The sequence below is a fragment of the Prunus dulcis genome, chromosome 3, assembly GCF_902201215.1.
Source record: "Prunus dulcis chromosome 3, ALMONDv2, whole genome shotgun sequence".
NCBI classification, from domain to species: domain Eukaryota; kingdom Viridiplantae; phylum Streptophyta; class Magnoliopsida; order Rosales; family Rosaceae; genus Prunus; species Prunus dulcis.
Window position 1 is genome coordinate 5,536,252 of NC_047652.1, and position 11,290 is coordinate 5,547,541.

Sequence of the window (11,290 nt, forward strand, 5' to 3'; positions counted from 1 at the left end):
TATATATATATTATATTTATATATACATACACAACCCCGATGGGGTCAAAGAGACTGTGGTCACCCACCGTTAGATGTAACATCCAACGGTGCAAAAAAATTTCTTAAAAGGAGTGCAAAAGTGAGTAAACCGTTGAATTTACGTCCAACGGTGAGTGACCACAAATCTCTTGGACCCATGTAGTCCAAGAGATCGGGATTGTATATATACATATATATAAATATATATATACAGTCCCGATCTCTTGGACCACAGGAGTCCAAGAGATTGTGGTCACCCACCGTTGGATATTAATCCAATGGTTCAAAATGATATATATAAATGCAATATGACATAAATGATTATTATCCGATTCAAGTCATAAATGAGTGAACCGTTGAATTTACATCCAACGGTGAGTGACCATAAATCTCTTGGACTACAGGGGTCCAAGAGATCAGGACTGTATATATATATATGTATTATACCCATATATATTATAATATACATATATATACCTATACACACACACGCACACACACACACACACACACACGTGCTCACACACACACACGCGCGCGCTCACACACACACACACACACAAATATATACATATATATATATATACATATTATATGTATATGTATACATATATATATTATATATATATATTATAAAATACATATATACATATATATATATATATAGATATTTTTGAAAAAATAAAAAAAATCTAGTCCTAATCCAAGTATACACCAAACGCTGGATAAGTGTTATCCAACTTATACCAAGCCAAGCCAAGCCAAGCCAAGACAGTCCCTAAGCATAGTCCATGCTAAGACAGTCCTGTGTAACAAACAAGCCCTAAGGGTTTTAGATGTACCTAAGTATCCTTGAAAGAGCTATCCTGTGTAGCCGTGAGGCCCGTAGAATCGTCAGTATTTTTGGTTGATGAGGCTGAAGCCCAAAAACACAGACATAAACTAGACACATGAATATAGGTCTGGCTCGAGATGTACTCGAGGCATGCATCGTGGTCCGTAGGGCTTACAATTAGATTTGACAAAATCATGTACGACAAGATAACATACATGAAGCAAGAGACTAGTAGTATAAGTAGTTAGAAAATATTTATTCTTGCGTCTGAGGTCCTAGGTTCGATTCTCCCTTCCCCTAATATTGTTTGTATTATATATATAACGTATATGAAAAATTACACTTAGATCGAACCTTATTGGCCGGGTCAATGTTCATTCATAACACACGATAGTGACATGTTATCTTTGTGAAATACACTTTTAATATAAATTTTCATGGTATTAGTAGGTGTTTTCTTTATGTTATGCTTGATGTTTTTAATTGAATAAGAACATAGCAAAATTGATCTACAAGCATCTTGTAGATCATACTTTCAAGAAAAAGATGCGACCATTCTTATGATTAACCAGTCCAAAAGATATCTTCCCAATAATTAACTGGAGCTTGGAGGAATATCGAAACAAGTAGCAGGCTTCTTACTGCATACTAAACCACCACGTGTGAAACCCCTTGCCAACAAAGTCGTCGTAGTATAGTGGTAAGTATTTCCGCCTGTCACGCGGACGACCCGGGTTCGATCCCCGGCAACGGCGTCTTTTTGGTTATTATTATTATTATTATTATTGTTTTGAGAATATAGTTTCTTATTATCTTTAAAAATATAGATTGTGGAAAAACAAAATTGTGCTAAAGGCCAACAGTACAGATAGATCAACCATAGATAAAATAATACAATAGATATACATTATTACGTACTCCCATTTTTTTTTTTTTTTTGAGAACATATATTGTCACTTATTATATTACACAAAGAAAGAGATTGATTGAAATTGCAATTTGCTAATTAGAAAAGGCAAAGTCTTGGACACCACAGTAAGTCTTCAAAGCAGAGTGAGCTCTCTGCCCAGCCTCTGAATAATAGAACCCAAGAAATTGAACATGATCAAAGGGCTTAAAAAGCAAAGGGTGCTCTTCATCCACAACCTCCTCTGGGGCTTTTATTATGTAGCCTTCTTTAGGGATAGAGAACAATCCAGTTGAGTACCTAACCTCATTTCCACTCATCATAACCCTATGATATGGAGAATGCAGCCTCCCATTTGTCCATGCCTACAGAACCAGCACAATATCAACAATTATTATTTTTCTTCGAACTTACTAATTTCTAGAGGAATTAATGTGCATGTAAATTGAATTGGGAGGAAGTGAAGCAACTTACGTAGAGGGAATCGCCGATCATGGCGATGAAAGAGTCCGGTGAAGGCTTGACATTGATCCATTTGCCATCTTTGTTTTGTACTTCTAACCCATCAACTTGGTTTTGGTACAAAATGGTGACAATGTTCTTGTCTGTGTGAGCATTTAGCCCCAACTTAGTCTCGTTGGTTCGAGGTCCCTTATATTTCATCACTCGAAGAAGGTAGTTGGTTGATTCTAGGTGTTCCTCCAAGTACTTCTCAAGCCCCAAGCTCTCCAGAATCATCCTCCTGATGATTTGATCCAACTCTGAAACTTGCTCCGAGAAGGATTGTATAGTTTTGCTGCAACCAAAAATAAAAAATAAAAAAGTTTAGCTCCAAATATTTGATTATGAAATTAATGGTAATGTTCTCTTACTAGACATTTGATATGCTATATGTATTGTTAGACTGATAATCTGAATCACATAATAAAATATACTTTATCAATGATTCAAATTAACATTCTAGTAACATAATATGTCAGATTGTCTGATAAGATAAAATCAGAACATATTCGACAATGAAATTATTAAGTTGGAGAAAGAATTAATGTTAACCAAAAGCTTGGGTTTCCTTGAGGCCACAAGGTGTTTGTCAAGCTTTGAACTTGTTCGTAGATGTTGGCATCATCAACCCCCATGCTTTCGTAGAGTGGCACCATGGGGTACTGCCCAACATAGCCATGGAAGGGTTTCTTGGAAACATTTTGCAATTTGGTTTGCAAAGGGAGGTCGAAAAGCTCTTCAATTGATGGAAATATGGACTTTCGAATGTGTGAAGGGACTTTGTTAAACAATGCCTCGAAGCAACCATACTCTTCGAGTGCATTGTGGACTTGGGCTCTCACTGTGTTCCATTCTGTGGTGCCTGGAGTTAGGCTTTGGTTGGAAAAATCTAAGACGGGAAGTTTGGGAGGTGTTTCTGAGCCCATTGTGGTATGCTGGTTTGGTTGATAGAGAGGCAAAAAAAGGAAGCTGTGTTGCCTTGGGTTTTAGATGAGCTTTCAAGTCTCGACTTAATTTGCCTATTTATACAATTTAGACGATTGAAATGTAAGGGGATGTGATATGTCACGCTGACAAACAAAGATTATAAGGGTATATTTGATGGGAGTTCAAAGAAATATTTAAGAAGTATTTGGAAGGAGGCACCGTACAATCATCACTTTTTAAAACAAGATAATGTTACAAAATGACATTGTCAGCTGTTAAAAAAAAAAAGAACTAAGTGCAGGCTAAGGGCTCGTTTGGTAACCTCTTTATTTTTATTTGTAGTTATCGTTTTAATGTTAGAGATAAAGAGAGAATATATGAGAGAAATGACAGGAGGAAGAAATGTTTGGAAAAAAAATAGAAGGGTGAAAAGAATGATTGTGTAACAACCACACCGAATAATGACTCATTTTTCAAAGTCAATTTTGTATGCCGACTAATCCCATATCTTTCATAGTTTAAATTTAGGTTGAAATTGACTTTTGAAACTAAATAAGTGGAAGTGACAAGTATGAAAAAAATTTCAAGTAAGCCTGCCTGTCACAATAATATGCTTCCACTTTTATTTTTTGAAATTTCAACACAAACATGATATATGTGTTAGGTATATAAGAAAAACTTAGATGAAACTGGTGCGCATACACTCACCGTTTATATTTCACTAGCCTCTCTGCACGCGCTTCCGCGCTTGCAAGAGGCTTTTTTTTAAAAAAATTAAATTTATTTTAGAATTAAAAAAGATAATGGATAGTTGTGTTCCATAAAAATAGGATCCATTATCTGAATTTTCTTTTTTTTTTAATTTTTTTAATACGAAAAATTTTGAATTTACCATATTATCCTCATTTAATTAATAATTTCAATTTGTAATGTTTGCATTAACCAAGGGCATTTTCTGGTATTTTGAATGTTTCACCATTCTCTGCCTTTTGCTTTATATATATAGATTTACAAGGAAAATATACATTGGTGATAGTGAAGTTTTTTTTCTTTTCATTATATACATATGTACAACATAGAGCTTTAATTGAAGGATTGTCAAATAAGTTTATTTGAGGGACAACCTAGTAAGCCTCACTAAGCATTGAATTTCAATAATTCGAACAATTTAGTTTTTAGATATTCTCTCAAAGACCATCTTTGCAAAAAAAAAAAAAAAAAACTTAGATCCGAAACCATTTGACCACTCAATTAAATGGTTGTTATTATAATATTTTTTTGAAGCAACATGTTAGTCTATTTTATTGGTCCGAATTAGATATTTTAATAATTTTCAGTTTGCAAGATTTTTTTTTCACAATAATATATATTATAGACAATCAAAAGCGTGATTAGGTAAAATGTCATTGAAAAGTGTGGTCCTCAATTTTAAAACGTCACATACCATAACACGAAAATGTTAAATTTTCATATTTGTAAAAGGACATACATATGTTAATTATATACATATTTTTAATCTTTTCTAAACATTTCATTTTGTGGTCCTCATTTTCAATTTGTTTGTCTATTTGCGTGTTAATTATTATTATTTTTTGGTCACAGAATATATACTGGAATTGAAAATGAAACAAATTCAGATATAATCTTCTCTGATTAAGACCATGTCTAGAATATTGATGGTCCATACATTATTCATACATGACGCATATGAAATTGAAGAGCTTTTGTAAGTTTCAACTAGCAAGCAAGCATCACTACAAACCGGCAGGTCTACATCAAAAAATCTAAAGTTGCATGCGTGCATGAAACAGCTGGGGAAGGCAATTATCAGAAGAGATGATGCTTGTGGCAAATATAAAATCAATAATTTAAATTGGTACAATAAGTGACTTTTTTATTATTATTTCCAAATCATTTTATTAAAGTTTAACTTTTTAGCCAACGGGGTCTAATCTAGTGTTAAAGGACATTCATTTGCAAAACCATAAGTCTTATGTTCGAATCCCCACGACATTATAGTTGTATGTGTATGAGAAATCTCACTTCCCTATAGTTTAGACTATCGCTTGTACTAAAAAAAAAATATCTACTAAAATCCAAGTATAAAAGTTTATGTAAAAACCGCCATAGCTGCCAATGCGGGATTACCACAGTGTTTGTGGCCCTCCTCCTCTCCCCTGCATCCAAAACAAAAAACCAAAAAATGCGCCATGGCTGGCCAATTAGAGTCACAAGCCCATAATAAGGAAGTAATTTGAGAAATTAAAGGCCCACTATATGCGGCTTAAGCTGAGCCCAAGTATCCTTTGGACTAGCTCTGCTATCTTTTGTAGTTCCGGGACGAAATGTTCTCAACTCAACTCAAGGCGTGCATTATCTTCCATAAGGCCCACAATTAGACCCCGCAAACTACACAGAAGAATTAGCTACTCGGATCAAGCCTGATGGGGGTGGGTTGGTGATTTTGAATATAAGTGATAGTCTAAACTATAAGAGGGTGAGTCGGTGTTCATTCACAAAAAATGTTACTTTGTTTGTTTGTTTTTTTTTTTCCTTTTTTTGAAAACATGTTTTAATCTACAACTCATTCTTCCTATGTGTGAATTTTTGTAAATATTTTTGGGCATTTTTTATGTGTTTGAAATAATTTATCGTATTACCAGATGTTTGTATGATTGTTTAGTAATATTTATTATACGGGTAAACGGATGACACACGACATGACACGCAAAACTAACAAATAAGTTTAAGTTCAAACATTTGGACACTGAAAATTAATGGATCGACAAAGTGATTTGATCAACAACACAGTTTTGCTTCCTAGTGATTTTGCCAAATAGCGTAGGATCATATATATACTTTAGGAGGTGATGATATTTAATGAATTATATCATTACTTGTGTTAAAGAAAATTTATATATAACTTGCAGATCATACTTCCAACCAAAAAGAAAAAAAGAAAAAAAAGAAAAAGCGGCCATTCTTGTTGATATGATCAACCAGTCCAAAACGTCATGACTAGTACCAGGTTCTTCTCGGAGAAAGTCTCTACATATGACGACTTGAGAACAAAAGTCGTTATAGTATAGTGGTAAGTATTTTCGTCTGTCACGCGGACGATCCGGGTTCGATCCCCGACAACGGCGCACCTTTTATTATTATTTTTCGTTTGTTTAGTGTTGAAAATTTTACCCTTTTGCCGACAGCCTCATTAATTACCAAAATGGATAAAAAGGAAACACCATGTATATTAGAAAACAAAATATGTGCATTAGATCATGAAATATAAGAAATACGAAATAAAAATTTAAAACTGGGGAAAAGAGTAGTTTATTTAGCCATAAAAGTGGGGTTGGGTGCAGTTGGCAAATTGCCACATTCAACTGGTGGACTGCCTAGTGCCTAACTGATAGGGGTTCGAAACCAGTTGGGAGCACTTTGCGACTAGGACAAGTTGAAACCTAATTAGGGATTAATCCCACTTTTCGGGTGTGGGAACACCTCATAGTATTTACCCAAAAAAATTGGGGCTGGGTGGGTGGTTCATATAAAAGTACAGATAAATGAACCATATATAACATCATACATTATTACAATATTGCCACATTATCATCTATATATATAGATATAAGGCAAAAGGTAGAGAATGATGAAACATTCAAAATACCAGAAAATGCCCTTGGTTAATGCAAATATTAAGAATTGAAATTATTAATTAAAGGAGGATAATATGGTAAATTCAGACTTTTTCATATTAAAAAAAATAAAATTAAAAGAAAAATCAGATAATGGATCCTATTTTTATGGAACACAACTACCCACTATCTTTTTTAATTCTAAAATAAATTTAAATTAAAAAAAAAAAGTCTTTCACAGGTGCGGAAACGCATGCGGAGAGGTTAGTATAAAGAAAGAAAGAAAGAGATTTATTGAAATTGTAATGTGCCAAGCGAAGTAGACAAGGCCAGGTCATGGACACCACAGTAAGCCTTCAAAGCAGAGGGAGCTCTCTTGCCAGCATCTGAATTACAGAAGTCAAGAAATTGAGCATGATCAAAAGGGTGCTCTTCAGGGACGGACCCACAGTGGGGTCAATGGGGTCAAATGATCCTATGGACTCCATGAACATAAGGTAGAAGGTCCCTTGAACCTATGTGTGACCCCATGAATGGCTGAAGGAGGAGCTGCAAATCTGAGGAAGAAGAAGCTGAACAGGGGTTCAGTTTTTTTTATATTTAAAAAGAAGCTGACCAAAACGGCGTCGTTTTGGGTCAGCTTCTAATTTTTTTTTAAAACCCGGCTAACCAAAACAGCATCGTTTTGGACCAGCCCAGCGAATTTTTTTTAAAACGCGCTGGATCCAAAATGGCGTCGTTTTGAACCCATCTAATTTTTTTTTTTAATGCGCTGGCACCAAAACGGCCTCGTTTTGGACCAGCAGCAAAGAATTTTTTTTAAAAAAAGACCTGGCCAAAACGACGTTGTTTTGGTCCAGGTCTTCAAAATTTTTTTTTTTTGAACAGATTGTAGTTGAACAGACCCTTCTCTTCGACCAAACAGAATAGACCCTTCTCAAAACTCCAAAACCCCCATTTCCTAAACCTAAATTCCCAATCTCCACCCACCCACGAACCTTTAACCCTCTCCCCACCAAGCTTCAATCTTAAAAAAAAAAATTGAACTTTTACACTATGACCCTACGAGTTCATATTTCTGGGTCCGTCCCTGGTGCTCTTCATCCACAACCTCATCTGGGGCTTTTATTATGTACCCTTCCTTAAGGATAGAGAACAATCCAGTTGAGTACCTAGCCTCATTTCCACTCATCATCACTCTATGATATGGAGAATGAAGTCTACCATTTGTCCATGCCTACAACATCACCACAATATGAACGTTAATTTCTTTGTTTGTTTGTTTGTTTTTTTGGTTTTAAACAGCAATGGTCCATAAACTCATACCCGAATTTCATTTTGGTCCCCCAACTCTCAACGTGTTCTAATTTTGTCATTCCATTAAATTTCGTCAAATTTTCATCTATTTGTAGGCAATGGCGGAACCATGAATTTTTCTGGGGTGTGCTATTTTTTTGTTTTGTTTTTGGCATGGGAGATCTATATAAACAATGAGAACAAAATTATTATTATTATTTTTTGGTATGCTAATTAATACAGTGACAACCAAGTGGGAATTAGAACTGAAAATGTGGGAAGCAGAAAAACAAACAAAAGTACAATTCGTAGCAATAGCATATCCAAAAAATTTAAACAGAGGCATAAATACTAAAACTTTGTTGCACTTGCAATTCTGGATGTGCACTGTAAATGGAAGAAAAAGAAGAAGAGAGAAGAAAGAGAAAGAGGGGAGAAACAAGGAATTGATAGTTATGTTGAATATCTCCCCTTTTCTTTTTTATTCTTTTTCCTCCTCCTCTCTCTCTCTATTATTTTCCCTTCTTCTTCCTCTTTTCTTTCTTCTCATCTGGTTGATTTCTTGTCAATGGCTGGCTGATTATTTGATTGGTATGGATTTAGCCTATACACTAAGCATAATCTCAAAGTCAACGCTGTGCTGGAGCATACCCCAACCACCCCTAGTTCCACCCTTGTTTATAGGGGTAAAACCGTCAATTTGGATACAAGTTTTCTCCAAACAACAACGAAATGTTACGGAAATACTAAATTCAACATGTGCGAAAGCTGGAGGACCAACACAACTCAAAAAAAGAGTTGGATGATCAAAATGAAATTTCGGTATAAGTTCAAGGAACATTGGGGTTAAAATTCCACCTTGCATGTAAATGGAATTGAGAGGAGGTGAAGCAACTCACGTAGAGTAGATCGATCATGGTGATGAAAGAGTCCGATGAAGGATTCACATAGATCCATTTGCCATCTTTGGTTTGTACTTCTAACCCATCAACTTGGTTTTGGTGCAAAATGGTGACAATGTTCTTATTTGTGTGAGCGGGTAGTCTTAACTTAGTCTCGGTTTGAGACCCCTTATATTTGATCATTCGTAGAAGGTAGTTGGTCAACTAGGTGTTCCTCGAAGTACTTTTCAAGCCCCAAGCTCTCTAGAATCATCCTCCTGATGATCTGATCCAACTCCGAAACTTGCTCTGAGAAGGATTGTATAGTTTTGCTGGCACAAAAATATAAAAGTTATGAACACCAAATATTTGATTATGAAATTAAGTGTAAATGTTCTCTTATCAGATATCTAATATGTTATATGAGTTGTCAAACTGTTAATTTGAATCACATCTCCCAATAAAATCTACCTGATTAATGATTGAAATTGACATTTAGTAGCATAACATGTCAAATTATCTGATAAATAAAAAATAATTCCTACGAAATTAATACGAATGTATGACTACGAAATTATTAATTTGAATTAAGGGTTTATGAACCAGAAGCTTGGGTTTTCTTGAGGCCACAAGGTGTTTATCAAGCGTTGAACTTGTTCATAGATGTTGACATCATCAACCCCCATGCTCTCGTATATAGTGCCACCATGGGGTGCTCAACATAGCCCAGGTAGGGTTTTTTGGAAATATTTGTTGAAAAATATAAGTCCCGCATCGGAAATTTGACTAAAAAAATATAAGATATAATGAATGGTTCAACTACTAATATCACTGAGGCCTTTTGTGATAAAACCCCACATTTGCTGAGCTTTGTAGGTGGTTAAATTAGGGGCAGTATCGGTGTTGTTAGTAGTGAGCCGCTGGCTCGTCCCTCTGAATTTAATATGGTATTGGAGCGGGTGGATTGATTGGGCCTGAATTACTGGGCCTTTACCCTTACCCCTTACCCAACATGCGGTGTTTACATGTTGGGCTTGAATACTTACCCTTACCTATACGTGGTGCTCACATGTTGGGCTTGAATGTTTGACTCCAATGTGAACTTGGCCCCAAGTGTGGCCCACTATGTGGTGGTCCTATGTGAGGGGGCATGTTGAAGAATATAAGTTTCACATCCAAAACTTGACTAAATTAAATACAAGATATAATGAATAGTTCTACTACTGATATCACCGATGTCTTTTTTGATACCTACTGGGATTTGTAGGTGGTTAAGTTAAGGACAATATCGATGTTGTTAATAGTGGGACATTGGCCCATCTCTCTGAATTTAACAACATTCTGCAATTTGGTTTGTAAAGGGAGGTTGAAAGGTTCTTCCATTGATTGAAATATGGACTTTCGAATGTGTGGAGGGACTTTGTAAAACAAAGCCTCGAAGCAACCATACTCTTCGGGTGCATTGTGGACTTGGGTTCTCACTGTTTCCCATTCTTTGGAGCCTGGAGTGAGGGCTTGCTTGGAATAATCTGTGATGGGAAGCTTAAGAGGGGTTTCTGATGAGCCCATAGTGAGATATGCTGGTTTTGGTTGATAGAAATGGAAAGAGGAAGCTGCTTTGAGTTGAATTTTAAAGAGTTGACTAGGCTTGTTTAGACGATTAAATGTAGGGGAAATGTGATATGTCACGCTGACAAACAAATATTAATAATATTATTAGCTAAAGATACGTATAAAAATTCAAGAAGGAAGAACCGTACAGTCATCACTTTTTAAAAACAACATAATGCTGCAAACAACTGCAAAAAGATTCATGCCATTGAGCAAAGGGAGGAACTAAGCGTAGGCTAAGAGCCCGCTTAGTAACCCCTCTGTTTTTTATTTTTAGTTGTTAATTTTTTTTTAGTACAAGTAATAGTCTAAACTAGAGGAGTACACTATCAAAGTGCTATAAGGGTTCGAACCTGAGACCTCCAGTTGACAAGCTAAGACTCTTTTTCACCACTAGTAAAAAAAACCCCTTGCGCGACCAAATTTTGCGCGACGAAAAACTATTCGTCGCGCAAAGTCACTTTGCGCGACGAAACTTGAAACTTCGTCGCTCAAAGTCTTGCGCGACCAAATTTTGCGCGACGAAAAATAATTCGTCGCCCAAAGTCACTTCGCGCGACAAACTTTTGCGCGACGACAATACATCGTCGCGCAAAGTCTTGCGCGACCAAATTTTGCACGACGAAAAATAATTCGTCGCCCAAAGTCACTTCGCGCGACAAACTTTTGCGCGACG

The 11,290-nt window shown here is 35.8% G+C and overlaps 1 protein-coding gene, 1 non-coding gene and 1 pseudogene across 2 annotated transcripts; 1 reads left to right on the top strand and 2 right to left on the bottom strand.

Annotated features, from left to right (window-relative positions):
- The first annotated feature begins 1,539 nt into the window (after positions 1–1,539).
- On the top strand, positions 1,540–1,611 carry TRNAD-GUC. Its single transcript has one exon. It is a non-coding gene; the product is annotated as a tRNA-Asp (tRNA).
- A 247-nt stretch (positions 1,612–1,858) lies between these two features.
- Positions 1,859–3,190, bottom strand: LOC117621609 (probable 2-oxoglutarate-dependent dioxygenase AOP1). Its single transcript, XM_034352180.1, has 3 exons — positions 2,817–3,190; positions 2,238–2,559; positions 1,859–2,128 (listed from the first exon to the last, which is right to left on the bottom strand). Exons 1-3 carry the CDS (start codon positions 3,188–3,190, stop codon positions 1,859–1,861), a joined length of 966 nt encoding a protein of 321 aa, XP_034208071.1.
- A 3,927-nt stretch (positions 3,191–7,117) lies between these two features.
- On the bottom strand, positions 7,118–10,572 carry LOC117621611 (annotated as a pseudogene).
- Positions 10,573–11,290: the final 718 nt, after the last annotated feature.